We start from the raw sequence: 16,987 nt of genomic DNA, 5'->3' as shown, positions 1-16,987 counted from the left end.
TTTCTTGGACTGTGTTGGTGTGTGTCTTAGGGTGTGTTAGTGTGTGTATGTGTTTGTGCCTGTGTGTGTTGGTGGGTGTGTTGGTGTGTGTGACTGTGTGTGTGTTGTTTTGTTGTGTGTGGGTGGATGGGTGTTCTTTAAAAAGCGTAACTCGAAATACAGACAGCTGAAGGCAATGGGATTCCCTGTGAATAACGTGGTTTTAGCAAACATTGTGCGATGACAGACATCACCACAGTCCAGCATACTACAGGCAGTGTTAGCACAGTTACGTTTGACACTGTGTACTGGTCCAGCTGTTTGGATAGTACTTTTAATGAAGTTGAGAAACTGTACGAGTTCACACAGAACACTACCAACAGTTTGTTCACTGACCGCAGCACAACACTGGTAATCTGCGTCACTTGCCGCTCTATTCTACATCGTCGTCGCTGTCTTGGTAGAACTGACATAGAAAAAGCCGACGTTGCTACAGTTCTTGAAATTTCCAATCTTAAGTGTCACACTTTTTCTGATACACAGTTGAAATGGGGCAGAACATTTCACACAAGCCCACAAAGAAGAACCATCGGAAAGCCATGTTCAACGACGAAGAGAGATCGAGTCTCGCACAAGAACTTTCTAAACATAAAGACGTTTTAGTCAACAAATGTTCCGACACCGTTAATCTGAATAAAGGCCTGAGAAAAGATCTGCAATGCCGTGAATAGCGTAAGCCCGTCAGTAATAAGAATACTTTCGGTCGGAAATTAAAAGGAAATGGCAAGACATGAAATCATCCACTAAATCAAAAGTAGCATTACGGAGAAAAGAAATGAAGAAAACTGGAGGCGGTAAATTTTGTTGTGATACCCTGGACGAAACAGAACAATTTGCTGTCGGGATAATAGGTGACACCGTCATCAAAGGTAGAGCACTGACACGTTTGTCAGCGAGCCATCCACGTCTACAGCTGTTGTGAATGATTATGTTCATGTAGATGAAGATGTAAACGACCCAGCACACAACAAAGACACCATAAGTGTATCGGAGTCCTCAAAATCGATGACATCAATAAAACAAAGAAAATATCCGAAAATCATGAAAGAAAATAACGAGGAAGAAATAATAACAATTGAAAAAGAAAGGAAATCGAGCGTCAGCACTTGGCTGTTGAAAAACGACGTCTTGACGTTGAAGATCAGAGACTCAAAATAAAGGAACTTAAAGTGGCAATTCATTTCCCCGAGTACTTCAATGACTTGTCGACTGATGTTGATTTCAACTACCAAGAGGAAGGATGACTCTGAGGGTGCGGGTTCGAATCCTTGATGGGACTCAACCAAAAAAAGTACTAGAATTTGTCCTTTACTGAGAAAGTGAAATCCCAAAAATGATATATGTTGTATGACAGTTTTGAAAAAAATCTTCAAGTGTGAAAACAAGAACAATACCCATCGTCGTTTTATCGTCTTCATTGTCATCAAGTACTACATGAAGTGGTAAGCCATTTGAAATGCACATATTGTGCGCCATTGCCGTGGCAACTATTATTTTGCAACATTTGGATGGTTGAAATAGCAAACGCCTTCCGGATTTGTGAAGAGAACGAAATCTCATGTTCCAACCACCGATTGTCTTGTTACTTGTGTTTCGGGTTTTACGCTGAGCGATGTCGTACCGTTGCTCATTTGGTGAGGTGGGCTTCAACACAGGAGTCATCATCCATGGGGCACATGCATACCCACTGTCTCCCAGCAACCAGCCATCTCCCACCAAACCTTGTTCAAATGTCTGCTTCTGGTTGCACATATTCCAAACATGAGAATCGTGAGTGCTACTAGATCGTTGTGCAACTATGTTTGTGATTTGCAGGTGAGCCCCATTCACAATTAGCACATTTATGCCCTGTAAGCACATTTGGAAAGTCAACTATTTGGTGGAAATCAGCTTTCTTTTTTTTCAACTTGTGTCTTTGGAAAATGAAAATACTCACTGGCGTTGTACAACGATGTTGAGACATCGTGGACACATCTTGAAGCTGCTACCTGATTTTGCCACCTGTTAGACAAAAGGTTAACTGAGCGGGTTAGCTTGGCCAGTCATTTGAGCATGTCATGGCGTGGGCTTGAGGGACACATGAGGTACATGATAACTATCCTACTCCTAAATATATATACACAAAATAGAAGAAAAACAACGAAAATGTAACAACCCATATATAGGTTTTCTGTTGTTAGATGGACATTTGAAAGTGTTGAAATGAGGTGTGTAACTGACAGACAGTTTACTGGAGGTGAGTCAAACATGACCTTTACTGACCGTAACCTTTGGGGTGGTCTTTCTTTATGAGGTATCCTGGAGTAATAATTGATGCAAACACATACTATGAATTATCACTACAAGCAACATCCAGGTTTTAGGATTCATATGTCCAAACATTTGAAAAAATAACACACCAGAATATTAGTTTCACCATTGTCAGTAATACCTTAAGAAAAAACAACAGTCTAAAGTAATAAAAACTCAACTCCCAGACATACCATAAAAGATGCTTCTAGATACACCCCAGCCTAAACAGTGAAGGCTCATCTCTTAGATACACTTTTCAGTAAGAAAAAATGATATGTCTTCACTGTTTAATAAATTGTCTTAACATGTTATATTATGTAAACTTGTCATCACCAATATCAGAATAACAATATCATGATACATCTGTGTAGGTTCGTTAAGATTTAGTCCAGAGTAAGCGTGTCTATTGTTGTACCATAATCACTCAATCTCAATCTAGTTAAAGTTCGTCAATAATATTTAGTGTCAGTTGAATTAGGATTATCAGTTTCTACTTCCCTCTGTCTGGTCATTGCATTTTGTGCTGGGTACTAGTACTATTGGGCACATTCCATATCGTATCATCAATGAATCCTATAATCTTTTTGTTGTTTTTATTTTAGATTAAAAGTGAGGTTCTGCTCTCCAAGAGTGCAGACAAAAATAGCCCTCACATTTTAGCCTACTTAATTTATGGACTACCACCAATTTCAGTCGAAGTCAAACTTGTTTCCATGGAAACGCAAAATATATTTTATTATATTTATATTTTGCTCCGGAAAAACACGAATTTGTACGGACGGTCGGACGGAGCCCAGATAATACCTCCTGCAAAACGTCATGAGGGAGTTATTGTTACAAAATCCAAATGTATTGAATGTCGTCTAAAATTAGATTAACATTTGATAGTGTTGAATGACGCGTGTAACTGGCAGACAATTTACATAGTCATTTTTGGAGGTGAGTCAAACATGGCTTTCCATGACAGTAACAGATGTCACTCCATTTCCTACAAACTTTGCAGTAGTGTACCTTTAGGTGTATTCACGGTCGTGCTGTATTGCAGGGCAAGGAGGTCTCTCAAAGTACTTCAAAGACAGTCGTATCTCAACATATTCATCTGAGTAAAACGTCTACAGTATAGTTTACATACATGCATTAGATATTTGCCGAAACAATTTTCTCATTAATTTCAGATACTACCATACGTGTTAGATGTAGCTACACACTGCATCCATCAATATACATATGTGAGTTACCAGTGTTCAAGTTCGGGTACATTTTCATGAATTCACACATGTTTTTCAAACATGTGTTTGAAGTGAACAGTTGAAAAAAAATGTGTTTTTGCGTGTTTTTCCTTGATCAAATGTTCACATACATGTGGAGGACTGTACCCTGTAGTCATAAGTACACCCGAAAATCAAGGGACATAACTGAAGAAAAATAGTTCAATGCGGCGAATTATGTTGCAGTTAGTGTATGCTTACAATTCAAAGAAGGGCTTTTAGTGCGGTATGTTTCGGGAAATTGGAAAACACAAACTGTCCGGTTATGTTTAGAAAACGTAGGATACTTTTATGGACAACTGCTTCACAACAGTATAAGAATGTATGCCGACATGTCGTATCCTAATGAAATAAAGTTATTATCCATAAAGTTTAATAATTTTTCGTATCAGTCATCAACTTCTAAAATGCTAATCGAACCGATCAGTCCGACTCTTCGCAAACTAGTGAATTTCAAATTCGTTATCAGGGAGTTGCACGTACACGAAACTTCATTCCCGGTCTTCCAGTGAGTGGTATCGGTGAGATAACGCTAAACGCTGCAAAGAAAATCCCAAACAAGTCACGTATTCGCGAGTTTATTTAACAGTTGTGTAATTCTCTTATCTACTTTTGATACGTTCCTTCTAGAGAGAAGGTGCGAGATTTAGAGTTACCTTCGCTTGCGCCTTGAATTACCTCCCCTAATTGACTTTGGACCGTTCATGCTGTTTGACAGTCATCATCTGGATACGTGATCGCCTTAGTGTGAGTATAATAAGAAGGATAAAACAACACTTCACCCCCCATATCACCTTACATGCACAGTGTACGATTTGTTGCAATTCATAAAAACTGTCATCAAATTTGAGTTGCATCGTGATATTATACAGCTGGCTCCAGCGCCTCATTCTGTGTATGCAGCCTCTGCTCCTCTGTCACCGCTTCTCTCTAATACACCTGCCCAACCAAATATACAACGGTATGCGTATATGTTACATATACCTGTGTATTGTGTAACTGACAGTAGTGCGGTATGTATTCTTACTCTATGGGACGAACTGTGCTATCAATAATATATTCCATGAATATATGACATAAGCCTAGATAATAACGGCATTTAGCTTCGTCATGATGAGAGCTGTGTAAGTACAAGAAATGATTTCAGTGAGTTTATAGCCAGGCCATTTCTCAATTATTTTTCACTCCAGGTGATTAAACCTGTTTCAAAATTAAGTCAATTGCTTCATTTAATGAAAATAGTTCAGTGTGTATGGAGGGGTGTTGAAGAGCATGGTATTATGCCAGTTAATTGTTTGTGATATCTTTTGAGCTGGGAACAGTCCTAATTTACTGTCTGGCTGTTTCACTTCCTGTTAACAGTAGTTAACATGCTGGGGTAGTGCGTACTGGCTAATTGTCATGTGTTCTTGTTTACTTTATTAACCACAGGATTACTTGGTCCTGAGTCATTAATGGTCATGTCTTTGGAATACTGATGACTGAGTTATTTACTCACTCATGTATGAGTGCATGTCTAAAGGCACATGTAAATCACATGTCAGTTGATTCACAGTGCTTTTTAAGAGTGATGTTTTGGCCTCTTAGCACTTGTCAGAGGGGTGTGCAAAGTATGATTAAAAGTTATCAGATTTCCATATTTGGTGGAAACTGCAGAGGTGGAATGCGCTGACTTTGTGCAGTGCCGATTAGGTGCCTGACCCTGAAGGTGTCAGTGGTAGTCCAGAGTGCAACTCAATCCAAATATTACTACAATCTGTACTTCTGTTCTCAGAAACTATAATTCCAAATATTACATGTAACATGTAAATTGCTGAAGATAACTTAATTTGATTCTTCAATCTTGTCTTCTGAAGGTCAGTGCAGACAATGAAGACCCTAGCTGGCAAAGTGTGTATTGTCACTGGGGCAACACGTGGAATTGGGCGTGGCATTGCTCTACAGTTGGGTGAGGCTGGCGCCACAGTGTATATAACAGGTGAGTGTGTCCATCTCCACTGGTTCAGCATGGCTAATACTTACACCAGAGAAATTCAATCATTGAAAAGTTAGTGCTGTGTGATAGACCTTCTCTGTAAGTACTATTATATGTGATAGACCCCCCTCAGTAAGCACTATGCGATAAACCCCCTTCAGTAAGCACTATGCGATAAACCCCCCTCAGTAAGCACTATGCGATAGCCCCCCCTCAGGAAGCACTATGCGATAAACCCCCCTCAGTAAGCACTATGTGATAAACCCCCCTCAGTAAGCACTATGCGATAGACCCCCCTCAGTAAGCACTATGTGAGACACTCCCCTCAGTAAGCACTATGCGATAGACCCCCCTCAGTAAGCACTATGTGAGACACTCCCCTCAGTAAGCACTATGCGATAGACCCCCCTCAGTAAGCACTATGCGATAAACCCCCCTCAGTAAGCACTATGTGATAGACGCCCCTCAGTAAGCACTATGCGATTGACCCCCCTAAGTAAGCACTATGCAATAAACCCCCCTCAGTAAGCACTATTCAATAGACCCCCCTCAGTAAGCACTATGCGATAAACCCCCCTCAGTAAGCACTATGTGAGACACTCCCCTCAGTAAGCACTATGCGATAGACCCCACTCAGTAAGCACTATGCAATAGACCCACTCAGTAAGTACTGTGTGATAGACCCCCTTCAGTAAGCACTCTGCGATAGACCCACTCAGCAAGTACTGCGCGATAGACCCCCCTCAGTAAACACTATGCGATAGACCCACTCAGTAAGTACTATTGCAATAGACCTCCTCATTAAACACTATGCGATAGACCCACTCAGTAAGTACTATTGCAATAAACCCCTTCAGTAAACACTATGTGATAGACCCACTCAGCAAGTACTATTGCAATAGACCCCCTCAGTAAACACTATGCGATAGACCCCCTCAGTAAACACTATGCGATAGACCCCCTCAGTAAACACTATGTGATAGACCCACTCAGTAAGATCTATTTCAGTACACCCCCCTCAGTAAACACTATGCAATAGACCCACTCAGCAAGTACTGTGCGATAGACCCCCTTCAGTAAGCACTCTGCGATAGACCCACTCAGTAAGTACTATTGCGATAGACCCCCCTCAGTAAGCACTATGCGATAGACCCCCCTCAGTAAGCATTATGTGATAGACCCCCCTCAGTAAGCATTATGTGATAGACCCACTCAGCAAGTACTATGTGATAGACCCACTCAGTAAGTACTATTAGATAAACCCTCTGGTAGCTGGTGTGAGATGGACCTTTTCAGTCAGCGTTCGAAATAATAGTTGGTCCAGAGGCCCACCACCGGTTGTTATTGTGTCGGGCTGGCAGTTGCAAACATTTGCAGGCTCTTGTGGCCTTCAGGAAGTTATCTGTCAATTTCCATTTTTCAAATGGAATCTTTCCCCTAATATTCTACTTTATTAACATTTGGAAATCATTCAGGATCTACCACGCTACGCTAACTTACAGTTTGACTTCCTGGTATTTCAGTGGTTTGCACATGAGAATGTCAACACCAGTCTTTAACAAATATAAATTCTCCTTGCACCATAGGCTTTGCAAATTGATTTTGTAGAAACAGTGTGGAACTTTGTACTGTGTAGTCTATTTTGTTTTTATTGCTTTGACTTACACCAGATGGGCCAGCAGATTTCATTTAGGGCCTGTAGATTTTAAAGGCTGCAGATGGCAGCAGGCCCTGATGGCCATCTGGCAAATTAAAGTACAGTAGAACACGGATATAGCGAACACGGATATAGCGAACAAATGGATATAGCGAACAAATTTAAAAGTCCCATCAATGGTCCCTTTATAATATCATTAAAATTATACGTGAATAACGAACTCGTGAGTAGCGAATTAACGGTTATAGCTAACTGATTTCCTGACCCCAAGCCCAATTAACGACGTGAGTAGCGAACTCACTCAGTGTCAGCTCAGTGTCAACTCAGCGACTTAGCAATATACATCAACCTTGTGGGCGGTGAATCAACATTGTTTAACCTCGTTGGCGGTGAATCAACATTGTTTAACCTCGTTGGCGGTGAAACAACATTGTTTAACCTCGTTGGCGGTGAATCAACATTGTTTGATAGTCATTAATTAATTAACAAAAGAAACACATCGTGTTTAAACGCTTGACTGATACACAGATCTTCAGTTCGCTCTCGTCGCTATGGCAGGCAAACGTAAAGCTATCACCTTTGACACAAAGCTTCAAAACAGAGGCGTGGTATCGTATGCAAATCAGCTCTCTTCATCTCTATAAGCCAGTATGGCGGTCAAACGTGAATAACGAACAACGGATATAGCGAACTAAATCCCTTTGTCCCTTGGAGTTCGTTATATCCGTGTTCTACTGTATTGCGAACACTGTCCACGGTTGGGCTGAGTCCAGACCGATTCCTGTGTGATGAGACATTGTCCCAAGGTGTATATATCTGTTTTCAAATACATTGACAGGCCGGACACTGACAACCCCGAAAGATGCTGATGTGTCGGGGAGCCTTACAGACACTGCCACAGAGGTAGGTTGCTGCTACTGGAAAACATCAGGCGTGTGATATACAATGAATTTACTGGAATTTAAGGAATTATAAGTATATTAGTGGGTAAGTTGTATGTTGGGAAGTCAAGCTTTGGAAGTAAGCGAGTGAATCCGTGAAACTTTGGCAGCTTTTATGTCAAGAAGTGATGGGAACAAATGAAAAGATGTCTAAATACAGTAATTATGTTATATTAAATATTCAGACTTTGGGCATATTAATTAAGTAGATTTTTCTGTTCTCTTGCACTTCCAAATCCTCTAGTTTGATAATAACATAAAAGTTCCATTTCACAGCACTTACATCGATGTGCTGCAGTAATCGTGTAGGAGCAGTAATCGTGTAGGAGCAGTAATCATGTAGGAGGAGTAATCGTGTAGGAGCAGTAATCTTGTACGTTTACGTTTCTTGTACGTCTCAATGATCTTCCTTGCCTAGGTTGAGGCACGAGGAGGCAAGTGCATCCCAGTGCAGTGTGACCACTCAAAGGATGAAGATGTGGAGAAGCTGTTTGACCGAGTAGGACGAGAACAAGATGGTCGGCTAGATGTCCTGGTCAACAATGCATACGCTGCAGTCAACGTGAGCGATGCTCAGTTTATAACGTCATGAATTCATTTGATAGCCAATCAAGTCATGCCTTGGCTCCACAATATTGATCAGTTTTTATATGACTTCTAACAACCAACAAACTATGTTGTATTCAGTTAGATATCCGCCTCAAGACAGCTTTGCCATCACATCATTCTGTCACTTGTTCTAGGACATTGCCAAGAACTTCAGAGTCCCATTCTGGGAGCAGGGACAAGACATGTGGGATCGGGTCAACAACGTGGGGCTGAGGTCAGTACATGGGTAACGATACTAATGTTACACCTTCTGATTGGTCATACCTGGTTTGTTTACCAGAGATAATTTCACATCTTCTATTCCATCTACATCTCATGCTCGTCTATACTGTCTGTCCAACACATATCTGCTATAAAGAAGTCTGTCTGTAACACTAGTCAGTACTACTGTCCATCCATGGACATGTCTGCTATAGAAAGGTCTGAATGTAACACTAGTCTAAAGTGTCTTACTAAAATGAGTTATAAAATTTAAGACAGTGAAATACCCTGTAGAAGAACTATCATAAAATTCTTTTAATTAACTGTAATGCCTTTTAAAAAACCCTGAGCTGCATGTATTCAAGTGACTGTCTGACTATTTCCCTGTCAGGAACCACTACATATGCTCTGTGCTGGCGTCTCGCATGATGGTACCACGAAAACAGGGCCTCATCATTAACATATCTTCAATAGGGGGACTGTCTTACCTCTTCAATGTGCCATATGGCATTGGCAAAGAAGCTGTGAGTCACAGGGAAGGATGTGTGTCATGTTTGTTTCATTGTTGGCTGTATCCACATTAGCTAGATGTGTAGACTGATTAGGTGAAGATGTTTTCATGTTATTATTGCCATAAAAACGTGCTTACATGTTACTTTTTTGTGTTCCTTTATTATGATTACCCTTTTCTCATAAGTTGTGTTTAACTGAACATTCCCAAATGATAGTTATGCAGCAATAAAGTCTGTATGTGTGTTTGACATGTTAGGCATCTGATTCAGTGTGACCGGATGGCCAAAGACTGTTCCGTGGAGCTAAAGCGACACAACGTGGCTTTTATCAGTCTGTGGCCAGGGGCAGTAAAGACGGAGACAGTCACACGTTTCATGGATGAAGAATCAGAAACAAAGAACTCCATGTTTGTAAGTGTTTCATTGCAATAATCATGTCTTTGTGCCATATGTGCATTATTTATGTCTATATGTCTATATGCTAAACGACAGTGTAGGAAATAACCATAATAGTTAAAGGGGTCAGTAACTGAAAAAAAAAGAAATATTCCACACTATCTGGACCAACATGAAGACCTTACTGACATCATGTCAAACAGTCAATTGAGATTGCAAATTCTATCGTGAGTTTCTGCTGTGAGGAGGCTGTGTAATATCAAGTAGAAACGTCTTCCATGATCTTCAGTAAACTGTAATTCTAATTAGTGTGGAGTTGCAGATGCTGTGAGCAGACTTGTAATACCCAGTAGGAAAGTCTTCCATGATCCTCAGTAAACTGTACTTCTAATTAGTGTGGAGTTGCAGATGCTGTGAGCAGACGTGTAATACCCAGTAGGAAAGTCTTCCATGATCTTCAGTAAACTGTACTTCTAATTAGCGTGGAGTTGCAGATGCTGTGAGCAGACTGTGTAATACCCAGTAGATACGTCTTCCGTGATGTTTAGTGAACTGCACTTCTGATGAGTTTTTTTGTTTATTCAGAGCAAATTCCAAGAGACCTTCAAGAATGGGGAGTCAGTGGAATATGCAGGCAAATGTGTCGTTGGTCTAGCTACAGGTGAGGGTGTGCCTGATCTGTTTAAACACCTTGCTTTTTTGTCATGATGAACAGATTTCCAGCCATCGGAATCTCATAAGTTACATTGCTTACCCAAATTCTGTGGAAGCCCCCAAATCTCAGTAGTAAAATGTGAATCACATTATTATCCCACCCGATGTGTAATGCGGGGGGATATAGTTGATGCCTCATCTGTCTGTCCGTCCATCCTTCGGTAATCATTTTGTTTCCAGAGCATAACTCTGTTCAGTATTTTTTTACCAAAATCGATAGATATAATAATCTGAGCCTATGGTTTTGCCTTTTGCTATTTGCAGATTTTTGGCATTTTTATTTATTTATATTTTTTTGTTTTTCCATGGAGCATTTTGGTGTTATTTTAATGGTGGGGTGGACTTTGTCTCAAAAGTGAGAGGTGTGTTTTGTTTCTGGAGTACATCTCAAAAACTTTGTAATATCTGTCATATATCTTGGTAGATATGTATGACAGATCCCAAAGTGGTGCCTTTTGGTATTTCCAGGCGTGAGAGGCAACTAACGGGATCAGGTGGTCAGGCTTGCTGACTTGGTTGACACATGTCATCGGTTCCCAATTGCAGATTGATGCCCATGTAGTTGATCACTGGATTGTCAGGTCCAGACTCGATTATTTACAGACCACCGCCATATAGCTGGACTATTGCTGAGTGTGGCGTAAAACTAAACCCACTACTCACTCACTCACTATTTCCAGTTTTTTGTGATTTATTGTTTTCTCGGTTTAGTTTCAGACTTCGTTTCAGACCCCAAAGTGGTGCCTTTTACTATTTACAGGTTTTTGTGATTTATATAATTTTCTCAGTTTCCATGGAAATGTTTTGGACTTCGTCTCAAAATGGAGGGATGGGCTTTGCTTCCGGAGCAGAACTCAAAAACCATTCAATGTTTTTCTGCAAAACTTGGTAGATATGTGTGGCAGACCCCTAAGTGGTGCTTTTTGCTATTTCTAGGTTTTTGTGCTGTATTATTTTCTCGGTTTAGTTTCGGACTTAGTCTCAAATTGGAGGGATGGGCTTGGTTTCCAGATCAGAACTCAAAAACCAATTTATATTTTTCTGCAAAACTTGTTACATACATCAGTCAGAACCTAAAGTGGTGCCTTTTGGTACTTAAAGGTTATTATTTTCTCGGGTTCAGTGGAAACGTTTTGGACTTAGTCTCAACAGATCTTGGCAGATAAATGAGACTGATCTTGAATTGGGGCCTTTGTTTACCCATAATGCATTTATATTTTACATGACTTCCATGGAAATTATTCAAACGTAATCTAAGAAAACATCAAGTAACTTTCAGATTATTTGTACTTTCAAATATGTGGGGGCTGGGGGGATATGTCGTCTTCTGATGACTCTTGTTCAAATGTTTTGTGAACTCAAGATCTACATCATATCCTTCAGTATATTCTAGTATATAAACATCTGTTAAGTCAAACAGGTACTTCATAACCAGAATGTGTAATACAATTAATTGCTGCCCATTACGTAGGAACCAAAAGCATGTATTTTGCACTGTTGCTTATAAAAATTCACTTTTAAGATATGAGAAGCATTTTCAGTAGTATATATTTAAATTCACGTAAATTTTGTCTAGTAGAGGTTTGCAGACATCTAGGGTCAGTAAAAGTGGTTATTCCACTGTCATCGGATTCTCTTGCTGTAGTTTGTTGCTGCACAATTGGAATCAGTATGTTATTGAAAAGTATTGGATCTGCATCATGTAACTACCCTTTGGGTTGTAGACAAGTATAAAATTATTACTTTTTCTCATAATTATGAATTCATGTATTTCATTTATGTAAGAATCAGTCCACGCACTAGCAAAATGTCCTTTGTGCCACTGTAACATGTCTTTGGTTTCTTGCACTGTTACAAGTCTTTGGCTTCCTGCAGTGTAACATGTCTTTGGCTTACTGCACTGTCACATGTTTCAGATCCAAACATTATGAAGAAAAGCGGACGGATTTTCATATCAACAGACCTTGGTTACGAATATGGCTTTGTAGACATTGATAGTGAGTACTTTTTCTGAAGTGAGTATTATGTTCTTCTCTAGAAAGAATAAATGAATGAATGTACATCCAGTTGTTATCTGCTGTATACCTGGGATATGTGTGTCAGCTGTATATCTGAGACGTGTGTCAGCTGTATACCTGAGATGTGTGTCAGCTGTATACCTGAGATGTGTGTCAGCTGTATATGTGATATATATGTGAATGTCAGCTGAATCCCTGAGATATATATGTGTGTTCTCTCTGTAACTAATGTAAGTGGGTCAATTGTGTGCCTCGGATATGTGTGTCAGCTCTGTGTCAGTCATGTAACTGTGTCAAGACCTGAAGGCAATGTCATTTCATTGTTACCAGGCAAGACTCCACCTAATCCACGACAGATCAAATTCCTGGTTGCTTACTCTGGAGCCTCCTGGTTAGCAAGCCTGATCCCTGGATTCCTCAAGATTCCACTATGGGTGCTTGCCTTAGTGGGCAATAAGTTCTAGATCGGAGCTATTTGTTCGTAAGTACAAAATGGGATGCTTGAAAGATACTTTGTTGTGTACATTGAATCAGTGTTATTATGCAGAAAACAGTTGCATCATTATGAGGGACAAATGGATCTGCCATTAGACTTCAAGGGCACTGGAAATATTGAGTCAGACTGTGGTAATTACTGGTAAATTGTTTTATACTATCATTATTTTGTGATGTCCATTTTATGTGGTATGGTTTCATATACAGTGATATTCATTTTGAATAAATAACTATGTTTCATTGTTTAGTTACAAGACTTTATGGTGATTTGTTCATAGTTTCACGAACATTTGTTATCAAACCACATCACGATACCTCTTACATGAAGATCAACGCTTGGTATGAAGTTGTGCCAAATGTTAAGTCTTAGTATAGCTTGATTGACATTGGCTCTCATATTCATTTTAGTATAATATGTTATTAACCTTCTTGATAAGTATCTAGTCAAAATCAGTATTCATGATCATGAACACACATGTGGCATCTGTGAGAAAAAAGGGAGACAACTGTGATGTCTCTGTTGTCCTTACATTGGAAATACACTTTCTGTGGTCATTTTCTTCATGTTTTCTACCTAGTCTGTATTATTGGTACACATACTTTAAATATTGTAGTTCTTGAATGCTGTCTGTAACCTGGTGTCATACATTTTATATTATTTTTAAAAGTGCTTTCTGACAATAATGGGGAAAACTGTACATTTCTACACAGAAATACATTTCTGTGGCTCTTTGAATCAGGGGTGATTGATGTAGTTTGAAAGCCCTAATGAATCAATCATTATTGCTCAGGTTTTCAACGTTATGGTAGATTTTTGATCAATCTTCCATTGCCGACACAAACTGGAATGGTGTTGGTGTGCTGTTCTCATCAAATGTCGTGTTGATGTCAGTGCAAACTCAATGCAACAATCAAATGTTTCTGGATGATGAAACCTCAATGCTTTGATAGTATAGATGTATTTCTACAGCTGTTTACAATTAGCAGGATATAATGGCATGATGAAATAATGCAATATGACTTGTTTGTAGTCTGTTTGGCTCAAAAGTGGACCGATGAATTGCAGTGTAACTCAAAAACTAATAAACATAACATACTCAGTGAAACGCTGATCATAATTAAAACATGTACCAACTCTGTGAGTGGTTTTACAGAATTTTTGTCCTAATAATGAAAAAGTTGTTTAACAAACTGTCATTGAAATATTGACACAGTTCATTGTTTATAACGAGGGAGGGGTGCAGAGAACAGCACAGCCAGGTGTTTGAGAAGCATGTGCACAAGTGCCGAGAAAGTTGTTCATTAACCTTTGATGTGCTGTCTCCATGCTGTCCCTTGCTCTGCACTCCTCCCTCGTAACAAATAGTGAACTGTGTCAATATTTTAATGATGGTTTGTTTAACTGATGTTTGATTATGATCAGCGTTTCATTGAGTATGTTATGTTTTTTGTTTTCAAGCTGTGCTGCAATTCATCATTTCGCATTTGAGCCAAACAGACTTTATTACCCTGCCATGATATAGACTGGTAAGATGGTTAGGTATCACTAGAGCCACTGGCAACTACAAGAGTGTATTTCTCTGAACCATTCAGGTTGTGGCAAATGTCTGATGAAACCTACCTCCACTGATTCTCCTGTTTTTGTAGAGGTTATGTATATCTGTGTTGGATACCTTAACATGAGGACACACTAGTAACAAGTCAAAAACACTTGTGAGCAGCTGAACTATCAAGTGATTAAACATATTTTTTAAACATTGTATCTGTTGTTTATATTGCGGTGACATTTCTTGAACGTCTGGGTGTGAGAAACTGATGTAAGGTAACTGGTATCAGACACATGTCTCCAGGTGTGAGATTGGTTACTCATTGCCAATGACCTGAGGTCAGATTATGATGGACAACTGTCCTGATAGTAATGCACTGATTAGAAGGTGGTACATAGGTCTATGTTGAAAGGTTTTTAGTTTTAGTACATGCTTTTATATATTCTGTCTTATCTTCATTATCCTCCTCAATATGGCAGCAACATGGCAGATCAAAGGCAGACATGTTGTGGAGGATCACACTAGGTATGAGTTGTCTGCTGCAGGCCAGCTAATGTCACAGGTCACCAAGTGTTACATAGAAATGTGCCACTGTGATCGTTACAGTACACAAGTATGTGGTTGATTCAATGCCTAAATGGGGAAATATTAGTGTGGAACACAGTGCAGTTTTAGGTGTGTAAGACAAATTATTGCACTCATGATTTACTCAATTTTCCACATAACATACAATTTTAAACATCTGTTTTGTAGTAATCTCTCTCATATTCATCTAAATTGAATCCATCATTTTTAAACAGACCTCAACATGTCTGCCTCAATATATATACATGTTTGAGATCATAGGCAGATCCAGAGCATGGATGCAGGGGTGCGCACCCCTACTTCGGTCATGACAGTGGAAACATCTGAAAACGAACTGTGTAACGCCACTTTCTCAAACAGCTGTATCCGCCTCTGGAGATACGGAATGTTAATCAAACATTGTGCATGATATTGGTGTGTTTGCACAAATTCATGATGTAACCCAATCACACAACTTTGTTGTCTGATGGCTTGAGTGGAGTATTTCCTGGAGGTGAGGTTGCCTCCCTTGCCTGTATGTTACAGACAGGCTGCCATGATGGATGAGATTCTGCCAACTATGGTGTAACTCAACAGTCACTCACTCCTCTGTAGTCTGTCTCACAGTCCCTCAACCACGCTAGTTTGCCTAATGCCAAGCCTTCACTGCACTGCTAAAGCCTTAAATGAAGCAAGTCTAGATTTCCTCAGGTTCAAGGTCTGTTAACATCTGCAAGAAAACCAAGCCACTATGGGGTTGGGTTACAAAGTAAACATATCTAACTGCCATGGCTGGCCAGACCAGCATCCTCAACAGTGATCTGGAATCTTGTCACAAATTTTCATCTGTCATCTCTTAATTAAGAGGCACACAGGGTGACACAAGCTGTAGTGGAGGCTGTGCATGTTTCTGGTCGTGAAGAGACAAATCAAGCAAAATGTTTGGGAAATGTTCCTCCTGGTGAATGTTATATAGTAAAAAGTACTGTTTCATTACCTGACTTGGGTCCACACATGGCAGCCCAACTGTTTATGTGGTTGAGGGTTTAGCTGTAGGATTATATTTTCACTTCTTGTATTGGATTATTGTGTGAAACTCTGTTGTGGTTTAATAATCTCACTTTATCTAACAGTAGAAATCAGCATCAACATATGGCAAAGGCCTGTTTGTGCACTGGGCATATGCATAGTGAACTCAACTGATATTTATTTTCATATACATATGGAAACTTTGGAATTTTGAGTCAAGTTTAAATTCCTAAATAATATTGTTGGTGTTCTGATCCTTGGCCCTACAGTCTCCAAGTGCCATTGTTGGGTGCAAGTTTCCAGACTGTAAACTGTAAGGCAGTAGTGGAACTTGACTGGACCACATAACGTGATGACAGCAGGGAGAAAGGACGGGGCTTAATACAAGGGCCAGTAAATATGCCTGTCACTTCTACCGTTACCTGGATGATGATGTGACTTCTAATTAGTAATGACAAGCATATGTAGTCCCACTGAAGATGTTCTTAGTCTCTGAATCTGTGGTCTCACTGGGTTTCCTTTACAATTAAAATAGGTTTGTTTGTTACTATCAAAATTATATATATTCAGAGACTAAGTCTTAGTGTAACTCCTCTGGATCACAACTGTCAGATGTGATAGGACAAGACACTTGTTTGATTTCAGCTTTATTAGTCTTAGAGTCTACAGCAAGTTATTGCAGCTGGCTGCTCGCGGTGTGAATCTCCATGTAACAAGGCAAGTCACAACT

The 16,987-nt window shown here is 39.7% G+C and overlaps 1 protein-coding gene across 5 annotated transcripts; it reads left to right on the top strand.

Moving 5' to 3' along the window:
* Window positions 1-4,259: 4,259 nt before the first annotated feature.
* Window positions 4,260-14,872, top strand: LOC137258298 (dehydrogenase/reductase SDR family member 1-like). 5 transcript variants are annotated; one of them, XR_010954624.1, is made up of 11 exons: window positions 4,261-4,346; window positions 5,456-5,577; window positions 8,070-8,134; window positions 8,591-8,734; window positions 8,916-8,995; window positions 9,374-9,506; window positions 9,765-9,905; window positions 10,476-10,551; window positions 12,521-12,601; window positions 12,953-14,128; window positions 14,608-14,872. XR_010954624.1 is itself a non-coding variant. In XM_067795931.1 (10 exons), exons 2-10 carry the CDS (start codon window positions 5,469-5,471, stop codon window positions 13,084-13,086), a joined length of 963 nt encoding a protein of 320 aa, XP_067652032.1. In that variant the 5' UTR covers window positions 4,260-4,346; window positions 5,456-5,468; the 3' UTR covers window positions 13,087-14,872. The 5 variants fall into 5 exon arrangements, 3 of the variants coding, with proteins under 3 accessions (XP_067652032.1, XP_067652034.1, XP_067652035.1); XR_010954625.1 differs by having other exon boundaries at window positions 4,285-4,346; window positions 5,461-5,577; XM_067795931.1 differs by having other exon boundaries at window positions 4,260-4,346; window positions 12,953-14,872.
* The last annotated feature ends 2,115 nt before the right edge of the window (window positions 14,873-16,987 follow it).

This window comes from Haliotis asinina, chromosome 12 (assembly GCF_037392515.1).
Source record: "Haliotis asinina isolate JCU_RB_2024 chromosome 12, JCU_Hal_asi_v2, whole genome shotgun sequence".
NCBI classification, from domain to species: Eukaryota; Metazoa; Mollusca; class Gastropoda; order Lepetellida; family Haliotidae; genus Haliotis; species Haliotis asinina.
This window is presented reverse-complemented; position numbering and strand designations above follow the sequence as displayed.